General features: G+C 38.1%; 2 protein-coding genes across 2 annotated transcripts; both read right to left on the bottom strand.

Annotated features, from left to right (window-relative positions):
- Window positions 1–5,819: 5,819 nt before the first annotated feature.
- On the bottom strand, window positions 5,820–6,810 carry LOC103140683 (uncharacterized). Its single transcript, XM_016673308.1, has 3 exons — window positions 6,705–6,810; window positions 6,260–6,583; window positions 5,820–6,175 (listed from the first exon to the last, which is right to left on the bottom strand). The coding sequence occupies exons 1-3, from the start codon at window positions 6,745–6,747 to the stop codon at window positions 5,820–5,822; spliced, it is 723 nt and encodes a 240-aa protein (XP_016528794.1). The 5' UTR covers window positions 6,748–6,810.
- Window positions 6,811–9,321: 2,511 nt separating this feature from the next.
- Window positions 9,322–11,465, bottom strand: LOC107836669 (uncharacterized). The gene is made up of 4 exons (XM_016673319.1): window positions 10,631–11,465; window positions 10,426–10,545; window positions 9,739–9,776; window positions 9,322–9,628 (listed from the first exon to the last, which is right to left on the bottom strand). The coding sequence occupies exons 1-4, from the start codon at window positions 11,370–11,372 to the stop codon at window positions 9,518–9,520; spliced, it is 1,011 nt and encodes a 336-aa protein (XP_016528805.1). The 5' UTR covers window positions 11,373–11,465; the 3' UTR covers window positions 9,322–9,517.
- Window positions 11,466–11,532: the final 67 nt, after the last annotated feature.

Raw genomic sequence — 11,532 nt, 5'->3', positions numbered from 1 at the left:
ACTCTGCTTGTACCAAAAAAGGAAGCTGACGGTAGCATCTCTGCAGGAGCAGTTTAAAGATACGGCGCCTCCAGGTTCAGCTCTTTTCACACCACCGTCCTGAATGACGCACGATGGATTTTCAACAGCAAACACCTGACCTGAAAATAAAAAGACAATATTCAAAAAGTTTTGAAATCCAGTTGGTTTTACTCACAATTCTGCAAAGGTAGTTTTCAAAAAATGTTATCAATACTCACAGATTTTACAGAAGAGCAGGAGAGACATTAACAATTTCATTTTCAGAGCTGTTCTGTCTGCTCTGAACTAATTCTCTCATGGGGCAAAGACCAGCTGTGAATGGCCGAGTTAGACGGTTTGGTTTGAAATCACTTATGATTTGTTGTGACTCATTGAGATCTGCCTGATCACGTGGCTCAAAGTTAAAGCTGAGACCCCCTTTTTGATGACGTTGTTTACACCGCAGGTCAAAGTGGGACATTTAGACCATAAAGCAACTTCTGTTTGTCAACATAAAAGCAGATGCTGGTGCATATTAGCATCTGTGGATGTGATACTCAGGTGTCAGAACAGATTCCTTAAGAACTTTTGTGGGAACAATATTAAAACCTTACAACGTAACTCTGTACAAAACTTCTAAAATGAGGGTGATTGGAGGAAAATTGATTGTTTTTTTTTTCTCATTTAGAAGGACAACTAACATCTAGAAACATACATTTCAAAACACAGAACATCCATATTTTGTTGGACCTTTGGATGATTGATTGATAGACTTGAACCAAATGATTTGCTTGTTCTAACTGCCTGTGCAGAGCTGAACGACTGAATGTTGATAAGGTGATTGAACTGTTCAAATTCAAGGGTATTTGAATGTTGGTGGATTGTTGCCCTTGGAGACGGGAGTTAGCCATCTAGATTGAGAACCCAATGAAGAGCTGAGTAAGTAACTCAATACAGCAAACTGTTTCTGGCTAATTGAAGCCATGAATTTGGCTCGTACGTAACGGCTGCCAGCAGTAAAGAAAATATCAAGATTACACAACAACCCACAAAATCTTCAATACATTTCGTGGCTCATCTCATAAATCCTGATTTACTAAAATGATTCAAATCCTTAATCCAGGTGATTCAGCTAAACTGAAGACAACAAGCGTTGCTGATGAGAGCTTTCCAAGTCCAGTAAAAGAGCGGTCCGTATGGACCCAGGTGGAGATTTTCTCTTTCATCAATCAAGCACATAGGTTTCATAATAAGTATGCCGTTGTTCAGGACGAAAATATATCTCACAACCAATCTAATCTTTTTTTGTTGTTTGTTTTGAGGAAAGGCTAATCAGTATTATTAGTAAGGCCATAAAACAACGCATATCTCAATTCAATTGACAATTTATAGTGGAAATTGTTGAAAAGGAGTAATCATTCACACTTGAGTTCAAACTGAAAGAGCTGAAAAAGAGATCCTTGGTTAATGCAGTGGATAAAGCTGCCTTAATGTCACCTATTGAAGAGTATAGCATTTAAAGCAAAAAGCTTTGTTTATGAAGAGGGAAAACAACTCTCTATTTCTGTTCAGACAGTCCATTAGAGTGCTGTTAGCATGTTGAAGCAGCTTTCCGAAACCCAGTAAACCACAAGTTGGAGGTGCATATTAGCATGTGTGGATATTTTGAAAATGGAATTATTGTGAAAAGCAGAGGGAAATGCACAAGTTTTTTAGTCTTCTTGTATAAATTGAACTGTTTATACTTAAAGGGAGCTAATTTATATTCACAAAAAGATTGTTGAAAAAAACTATGTTAAAAAAAGACACTAGCAAAAATAGTTGTAAAACATCTGGTTTTGTTCTCTATGAACTTTTGAAATTCATAAATACATTTTGTGGTTTAATAATGGAAAATATGAAATTCTGGAAGAAAATTTTAAGTTGGAAAATTTGAAGCACACTAGAGCCGAGTCACTCAGTAATTCAGCTTTAACCATTTCAAACGTTAGCCTGCTATGTCAAATTTATGTTTGCTTTGAGAGGGTCGCTATTTATTGCATAAAATAATAATCAAGTTTTCAAGTTTAAGTAAAAATTTCTTCTGAGTGCTTGAATAAATTTTACTGTTAAAAATTAGAGTAGTTTAGCAGAAAGCTGTTTTTGTTTTTTGGACGGTGGGTTGTTTTTGGAATTATAAGCAAATTTATTAAACAAAATTTGCTCTTAAATTAGACTAACATGAACTAGAGGTCAGGTTTGGACCACTGAACATGAAGTCGGGAGAACCCAAAACAAAAGTAATGATAAAAAATCTCTCAAGTAAAATATGTATTATTACTGACTTGGAACAAAACACTTTCATATGTGAAGCAAAAATATTTCAGAGCCTTTCTGTACTTCTTAATTTATCACACATAAGAGTTGTTTTCCTGTTTTCTAAATGGGTCAGCGGCGCAGAGGGATACCACCTCATGGTAACATGACTGCTGTTTGTTCCACTGCGCTTGTGGCTTTACTAAAGTACATTTAGGTCAGTTCTGTCCAGATATGTAGTCTGTGGGTTTCTGTAATGCTAAACAATGGAAACAAATGGCCCCGCTTGTGCACATCGGTAGCACTGCTCTACTGTCACAAAATGACTAACACAAAAGGTAGCGGCACGTTTAGCTCAAATAAAAGGAAATGGACAGGAAAGAAAGTAAAATTAGTGGCTCACAGACCCTCCTACTTCTATATATAGTCTGTTTGAGCTGCAGTGGTGATGCAAAGTCATCGTTTTAGTTTATTCGGTCACTAGAGACATGACTACTGCATTGGTTTCTAATACAAAACAAAAGTATGGGTCGTGAGAAGAACCGATGGCCCAGATGTGTTATTGAAGGCAGGAACAAGCTACAACCACATCCTGTCAGGACGGAGGAGCGGTGGGGCCGACTGAACCTCTGGGGCTGAGGTCGCTGCTAGCAGGCAGGACCACAGCGAGAACTGCTCCTTTTCTGTTTGGTTGTTTGTTACTAATGTATTTTTAAGTCCGTTAAGCTGTCTATGTTAGTCACCAACCGGAGATTAACACCATTTTATCACCAAGAGACCAATTAGCTCAAATTTGATCACTGTGTGCAAACAAAACAACATTGTCCTCACTGATTACCAGCTTTATTGTAAAATGCTTTTGTTTTAATGCTGTCACTTCATTTAAAGAGCAACAGTCCTCATGAAAACCGAGCAGAGAAACTGTGATACGTTGTGGCTAAACTTCAAAAACTTCAACAGACAACTTTCTATGTCAGCTAACCGCAGCACATGCTAACACTTCCCTCTTTAGGTTCACCTTCTATATTTTGAACAGAGACGATCACCTGATGAGCTCCAGTTGTATTCTTAAAATCTTCAGCTTCACCTCTGTTCAGATTTTTTTTTTTAATATGCTAATTTTGTCCTCTAGCATCACAACCACACCTAAGATTTCAGGGATGCTCTGACACTGGGTTAACTACCAAAGCAGTTCAGGAATGACTTTACTGCTCTCTGCTGGCTGACTTCCTAACTGCACATCTGAATATCTCAATCAAATATTCACAATGTCACATTAGCTACATGACTTAAATACTTTTATCTGTAAAGTCACTATAGCAACCTTCACTTCATCACAAGCTCGTTTTGAAGTCGGTGGGGTTCATGATGTTGAGATTATCACAAGAAAACCCTCCTCAAAAATAACCAAGAAAATGTCCATTTTTTTTACAGACATGAATAAAAATGTCATTTCTCTTGAAATTATTCTTTCTTAAACATAAGAAAGAATAAAGATAAAGATCACATAAAAACTGGCTGTTGATTGTGATTAGTTAATTTTCAGCTTGACTTTGTCTGATTGTTTTGCAATCAGTGAATAGACCCCATTAAAGTGCTATCAAGTCTTACTGATAATAGTGTGGAATCTGCTAATGAGGAAAGAAAAAAACAGATATTTAAAAAAGAAAGACAGACAAACCAAGGCGATTTAATAGAGAATATTAAATACATACAACAGACGAGTGAAAAGTTGTTCGGTTTTAACATTTTGAATTGTCTTTTAGAGTATTAACGTTAATATTTACCTCATGTTTTGCACGCAACAGCAGCAAAACATGAATGTCCCTGCTTGGTGGAGCTTACGATCCTGTTAAAGCTGAAATATGCTGAACTTTGACCTCGGTGCTCTGTGGTCTGCTGAGTAACAGGCAAGTGACAGCATGTCTGTGGTTCCTTCTGACTGAGCAGAAGGTAAATGTGACATCACAGCTCATAGTAACTGATATTTTGCACACAAAAAACAAATCTACTGTAAAAAAAACTTCTGTGTTCATTCAACTTTATTTGGTCAGGAACAAAACATCAACAACATATATATTTATACAAGTTGTACATAGGCCCTGTAGGCACCAGATAACTCATGGTTCCTGCTTTGACTTTTTTTAAAGCAGTGTAAACAAGACTTTTTAGATATCAGTCATTATATGCTATAGATTGGCATATAAGGCGAGAGCAAAAGGTCACACTTACATGCAGAACAGAGAACAGATGAATAAGTTGCAGCATCATTTTCGGTTTTGCCAAACAGCTCATGTCTGCAACTTGTGACTCTGGAGCTGCAAATCGCTCTCTGGATGTTCCACAGTGGCTCAAAACTCCTTCTGAAGATGGAAAAGGAACCAGCCAATGTATTTAAATATGCATGTAAAAAAAATGCAGGTTTTACCTGTTTTTCTGTTTGTTTTGGGGGGTTTTCTAGGGAAAATTGCATTGAATTTCCACAACAAAAAGACACTAATAGTACCAGTACTACATTTAAAAAAATAATAATGTTATACATAATGTTTAGATCCAGTAAAATATACTATATCCATCTTCCTTTATTTAAAAAAGAAAAAAGCTTTATGGTTTAAAACCAAAAATGAAAGTTGTGATTCTATAAAAATGACAAGAAAAATTTACTTTTGATAATTTTCATGAAAAATTACAAGTTGTGTTTTTCCAAAGGTTACATAACATTGGCAGTTTTAGTCAAGTTTCAACTAGCTTGACTAAAGCTAAAAAAAATGTAAAACCTGCAGCCCTCTGCCCGACTGCGGTCAGTACTGACTCCATAAAAAGCTCAATCCATGCTTCAGAGATACCTGAGTTAGCATCAACAGGTCAGAATTTTACAAAAACCAGAGCTTAGAAAACCAACCACATTATGATTGACGCATCTCCAGTTCAAATGTATCAAAATCTGCATGTTTTCCTCATTTGCCTCTGCACAGATCTCAGAAAGCAAAGAGCAGCGGTGCCTGTTCGGTTTAAAACATTCAGTCACTTCTGGTTGGACTGTCTGACTCTGGAGTAAACCGGTTCCTCCTCTCGGTTCTTCTGTCTGTTCTTTGCGTCCGACTTCAGTTTGAAATCCAGGGCTGCATACTGAACCACAGTTAAGTCTTCGTCCTGCAACACAAAGCAGATCTAAATAGTGGAGTCTGTCTACAAACACAATCTTAACTCATTTTTTAAATAGCTAACCTGAGTGTCAGCAGCATTTCCTGGCTCTTGATGTGATCCTTGATGAGAAAAACAAAATCATCAAAATACTGCAAAAAAAACATAAATCATCTACTAAATATCAACTGGTTGTACCTTCTGAATGATTCATTTTTCTTCTGAAATTTCGACAAACAATAAAAATCAGGATGATGTTAAAGATCAGAGATGCAGCCAGGGACGCAACACCTCCATGCATCAACGCAGGGTCATCCTGTTTCTCTGAGAAAAAATATAGAACACTTTTGCAGATTTGTGGGGGAAAAAAAGCAATAACCTTAACTCTTACCTCCCACATTCAGTCTTGTTCCTGGTCCGAATAGAATCCGTCCGCATGAAGCCACAGCGCAGTGGTACGTCCCGGCATCAGACACGGTCACGTTCCTCTTTGGTAAGCTGTACACGCAGCTGTGGACAGCAGGACCGTCCTCTGGGCTCCGCGCACACGGACCACCACTCTGTGTCGTTGTGTACAGCGTTCCCAGATCGGATCCCTCCGAGTTCTTCCTGAACCAGTAAACGCTGTGGTCTCCGTTAACAGTTCCGGTCAGCATGGTGCAGTTCAGAGTCACAGAGCCTCCTGGTTGGGCAGAGACGGAGTCTGGCTGGTGGAGGAACGTCTTGCAGCTGGAATCTAAGACAAGATGTTCTAAGGATGTCAATAAAAACGGTGAAAATAAGTGCAGAAAGCTTCTAGAAAGCATCAAGTTTCTCTTACTTTTTAGCAATAAAAATGTTCCGTTGTCAAACTCAGTGATGGAGATGCTGGTGTACCCACAGTAGTACAGAGCAGAATCAGAGTCTCGGATATCGGAGATCTTCAGATCATACAGCCCTTCCTTGGTGTAAACTGAAAGTCGCTTATTGTCCTTAAATTGCCTGTGTAAGGTGTTGGAGCTGGGAAGATGTTTGTAAAAAGTGGATATGATCTGCGGCGGTTCTCCTGGCATCTGCTTGTACCAGTTCAGATGGGAGGCACTGGAGGTGTAGAAGCAATGCAGAGTAACATTGTCTCCAAAGTCGGCGTAGAGAACGTCCCCGTCTGAAGAACATGTGAAGTTTGGCTAGTCAAAGTCCGCAGAATGGTTTACGGATACCTTAAAGCGTTACCGTATCGAGAAGCTACCATCATGATGCAGGAGTGTGTAAGCGGAGTGACTTACATGCTTTACAGAGAGGAACCAGGAGTACATAAAACCTCAGCATCCTTCACTCTTCACTGCTCAGACTCTTCCAGTGTAATAGCGACTTCAGTAAACGGGTCGAGGACGAGACTTTATATGTTCAGCGGAAATGACCTCTACTTGCACTGACAATGGAAACAGTGTGGGCACAAAAGGAAGTGAGAAGCTCTGATTTCACTATTTATCAACTTTATTGTTATTATTTCTTTCATTTAAAGCTGGGGTATGCAACTTTTATTGCAAGATGTTTTTTTTACACCCTTGTTAAAGCCGTCACCAAGTTGTGACAGTATAATAGGGGCAGATAATCTGTGAAAAAAGTCAATCTCCTCCCTGAGCTGCCATTACCGTTTGAAGAAATACAGCGCTCCGGGTCAAAAACAACCATTCAGAACTGGAGGAGGGTCTTAGTGCTGTCAGTCAATATTGTGTATGCACTTCTCAACGTGCTAATGCCAGAGAAACAACTTATTGTTACAAGACAACTTTATCCGCCGTCATCGGTGGCTATGCTAACCAGCCGTAACATTTACAACAAGCTCCAGTGACAGGAAGAAGCTATAGCAGACAGCATGTAAGGGAGGAAGTGAGCAGTGTGTACACAAGATGATTGACAGCGCTAAGACTCTCCTCTTGGCTTTAATTGGTTGTTTCCAGTAAGTACTGGGAGCACTGGAAGAAGGCAGAGGGCCTGTTTTGGCTTGATTTCCATCAATAGTAAAAATAACACATCCTTCTGTTTTTGCTGTTTTTCACACTTTTTGACTCAGATCATTCAACAAAATTTAAGTATTTGACAAACATCACTTGAGTAAATAAAAAAAAATGTAGCCTTAAATGATTTCACTTATTAAGGGAAGAAGCTATCCAAACCGAACAGGTGAAAAAGTATTTGGTCCCAAATCTAATTTACCCAACGTTGACGGTCAAAGTGGAACAAAGTGTAAAATCTCTGGTTCACTCTTCACTGCAGAATTACTTCAACCACATTTAATTATGTATTTAAGGTCTCTTCACACTCTGAATCAGATTGAATCTGGATTTTGAATAAGTTACACCAAAACCTGTGGTTTACAGCTGCAGGACATAAAAATCACCTGTAAAGAAAGTGGCCTGAAGGAAAGGCTTCCCAAAAGGAAATGGAGAAACTTAACAACAGCAGGTTATGAAATATCCCCCAAACTGAAACCTTAAGTTTCCATCACTCATGGTTCACCCCCACACAGAGAGGAACACACTGCCAACGGAGAACAACAACTTGGACAGAGCTGGACCAGACTTTGACTGGCTAGCGTGAGACTTGACAATGGAGAAGGGGCTTTAGAAAGCACATAATGCAAACTGAGTTTTCAATTTATACGTGTTGTACAAATTCACAACAAGGTTACCTCAGATTACGAGAGTTTTGATCCTGAAACATGAATTAGGCCAGAACTGTTGGACAAACAAGGTTTAGACTGTGTGAAGAAGCCAGAGACCTGAGTGTTAGGATTGAGGAGTTTCTGGATATTTAGGCAGCAAATCTGGAAACATGTAAGAAAATAGTAGCCTTCCTTTAGCTAGCCTTTTATAGCCTCTAAAACATTTTCATTTAGAGGTTATCTCATCATTAATTGAAACTGATATTGTGCTAAAGAAAATTTATCACAAAATGTATTATATACAAAATACAAGCTCAATAAAGTAACTGAATTATTTAAAATGTCCTTTTTCAGTAGCAGCAACAGTTTGTTGTCTTGGTGAAGATTGTTGGGAATAATTAGACCTCGACACATTTCTTATATTTCACCAGATCAACAAACTTTACATGCTAATAATCCTTAAGCATAGCAAGTATTTATTTTTAGCTTATGTGGTTCATCCTGTTTTATTTTTAGTCTTGATGTCTGTTCTTTTTAAAACCAGTGATATTGATTCAGGTTACAAAAAAAAAAAAGATAATAATCCACTCGGTAGAAATACATGTGATCTGCTTTAATGTGCTTCATCATAACAGATAACTGACCAGAGTCACAGACATTCATTTGGTGGCAGAAATTTTTGAAATAGGCACAACACATTTGATACTGTTAAACTTTAATGTAGAAGAAAAGCAGATAAAAGCTCATGGCATCTTAAAAATGATAACAAAGCTACAGAAATTATTCATAAACATAAAAGTCAACTATTGCTATTTTGCAATGTTTATGTAACCAACAGACACATTCAAGCTTAATGTTGATTAAAAAAAATAACAAAAGCAAAAATTGATAGACTCAAAATTCATAGAATTATAAGCACATTTACTGAAATGATAAAAAAATTTTTTTATAACAATTTTCATTCAACCAAGACTGTTATCATGTTGAGTTCAGAAAACCAGTGAAGCTCACTGGTGACTGGATGTATCTGAGCATAACAGCATGCTATAATGTTGTTACTTCTCAGTGCAAAGCTGTTAAAGGGTTAATAGGGGAGCAACGTTGTGAAGGCAGAGTTTTGGAAAGAACAGGAGTTTTTAAAGAGACAGAGGCCCATTTTCAATGCTATAAAATGGCACTTTGTGCCTGGAAAACACTGGAGAACTCTGAAAGGAAAAAGCAACACATGGGGAAAAACACCAACAATACGAATCTAAGAAAACAAAATCCAAAAAGGAACAGGATACAAGAATAAACACAAAGACATTAACTCATCTGATAAGTCCTTTTGGATCTAACTGAACAACAGTGAATTAATAAAAACAAGTTATATTAAACACGCGTGTTGAAATGCACTTGGCTGTAATATATATATTTTTTTCCATTCTACTACTAAACCCTGAAGTACACACATTCACTCCAGATGGGATCCTTTCTCCTTCGTGGTCTATTGTGCAGCGCAAAAAAAGCAGCGTAATATGCTTTTTGTGCATTGAAAGCATCCTAGAAGCAAAAGGTTTGTTAGAATTTTACACACCGAAAAAAATACAGTAACTATTATGTTATGTATACGTCATTACATAGAAAAGGACTGATGAAAAACAATCGCTCACCTTCACATCTGGCTTATGGGATGGCCCTTTTACAGACTCTGCAAGTAAAAGCAGAAGTTTAGATATTTTTGTATTTTTTGTTTATTTATTTTTTACATTTTATACAGAAGAGGATTAGTGCCACTGAAAAAACAAATCTGACTTTAGTCTTCTGAGAAAAAAGTCAGAATTTAGAGCCAGAATTTTAGAAAAGAAAGTCAGAATTCTTTGTTTTTCTTTTTTTGTGGCCCTAATCCTAAACAAATATGTTTAAATATGTTTTATTAACAAAGATAAGGTGACACAGTACAAAAAGCAGTTTGTAAATTACCTCTAGAAGCCATGACAGACAGCCAGGTCAACAATCAAGAGTTTCTTATAACTGGCAATAAGTCATTTACTTATTTCACTGCGAGGGAATTTCTACCCACTCCTTTCTTAAGAAATATGTGAATTTGCATATTTTTGGAGGGTTTTCAAGCAAGAGCATCAAATTAAATTGAGAGATATCATAATTTGGAGAATACACTCTGGATTTGCTCTTGCTATCTTTGTTCAATTTTGAAACAAGTTTCATAATCTCAAGCAAATAAACGTGGGGGAAGAAAGCAAAACCAGAGGAAATATATCATGAGTCAAATGTTGCTTTTTGCTGCATTGCAAGTATGTGAAATTAAAGTTGTAAAAGTGTTTAAAAAAAGGTGTTACTTGAACGTTTGAAGCTCTTTTTCTTATGCATCACACACAGTAAGACAGCCAGTAAAGCACTCAGGAGGGAGGTGAAAGAAAAGGCTCCGGCCCATAAATAAGTCTCTAAGTTGTTGGTATCTGCAGAAACACAGCAACATAAACTTTCTGTTTCAGTTAAATTAGGTAATTTGTGGTGTTTTTGTTTTGTTTTGCAGCTGCTCACCTTTTAAGTCCAGCTTTGTTCCTTTTCCGAACAGAATGTGTCCACACGAGGCAACCGCACAGTAGTAGGTGCCAGCATGAGAGGCGTCCAGTTTGCTAATTGGCAGCTTGTACACACAGCTGTGTGTCCCTGCGCTGGTTTTGTTGTTGCACAGCTTGTTCTCACCCCCTTGGCTGTGAATGAGTCCTGGTTCAGACACTTCAGAGTTTTTAAACCAGTAAACGCTGTGCTCTCTGCCGCAGGTCCCAGTTTGTACCGTACAGTTCAGGGTCACAGAGCCTCCGGGCTGGATGGTCTCCAATGCTGACTGATAAACTGAAGTTTTCAGCTTGGAACCTGTTTGTTCTACATACACCATTGTGCCTTCAGCAAAATCCAGCCTGTATAGGTAGCTGCTTGCACAGAAGTAAAGTGCAGAGTCTGAAATCCTCACATCTCTTATCTTCAAGTGATTTTTGCCTTTAGTGGTCTCCAGCTCAAAGCGTGGACTGTCTCTGAATTCATCATGGAAAGTGGCGTTCTTGTCGTACTTGTAATAGGTGGAGACCAGCCTTGGCTTCTGCCCCAGATTTTGCCTGTACCAGTAGAACCGTGCGTCCACGACGTTTTCGTAGAAGCATTGCAGAGTCAAGTTGTCTCCCACTTTAGCAAACACGAAATGTTTGTCTTGGCGAACAGATAAGCTGTTTTGTGTCTTTGTCCCAGCTGTGGTAAAAAAATAAAACCCCGACATGATAAACATACGACAACTTGGTACAACGCACCGAAATGTGGAACTTGTACATAGACTCACCCATTGTCCCCAAGAACAAGAACATCAGATAGACAACACAGCATTTGCTTGTCATGGTGTTTAGTTTGCCGTTCTGATTGAGAAGAACCTCGACCCATTTTTCAGTTTT

The sequence above is a fragment of the Poecilia formosa genome, unplaced genomic scaffold, assembly GCF_000485575.1.
Source record: "Poecilia formosa unplaced genomic scaffold, Poecilia_formosa-5.1.2 Scaffold73, whole genome shotgun sequence".
In the NCBI taxonomy this organism is placed as follows: domain Eukaryota; kingdom Metazoa; phylum Chordata; class Actinopteri; order Cyprinodontiformes; family Poeciliidae; genus Poecilia; species Poecilia formosa.
The sequence above is the reverse complement of the archived record's forward strand: the minus strand, read 5'-3'. Positions and strand labels throughout refer to the sequence as shown.

What these genes read in the sequence shown, in the direction of transcription:
- LOC103140683 (XM_016673308.1), bottom strand. Translation starts at nt 6,747, where the DNA reads ATGCTGAGGTTTTATGTACTCCTGGTTCCTCTCTGTAAAGCAT. An exon ending in GGTTCCTCTCTGTAAAGCAT is followed by an intron (nt 6,584 to 6,704) that starts GTAAGTCACTCC and finishes CATGTTCTTCAG; the next exon opens with ACGGGGACGTTCTCTACGCC. An exon ending in AACATTTTTATTGCTAAAAA is followed by an intron (nt 6,176 to 6,259) that starts GTAAGAGAAACT and finishes ATCTTGTCTTAG; the next exon opens with ATTCCAGCTGCAAGACGTTC.
- LOC107836669 (XM_016673319.1), bottom strand. Translation starts at nt 11,372, where the DNA reads ATGTTTATCATGTCGGGGTTTTATTTTTTTACCACAGCTGGGACAAAG. An exon ending in AACAAAGCTGGACTTAAAAG is followed by an intron (nt 10,546 to 10,630) that starts GTGAGCAGCTGC and finishes GTGTTTCTGCAG; the next exon opens with ATACCAACAACTTAGAGACT. An exon ending in AAAGAGCTTCAAACGTTCAA is followed by an intron (nt 9,777 to 10,425) that starts GTAACACCTTTT and finishes TTTTACTTGCAG; the next exon opens with AGTCTGTAAAAGGGCCATCC.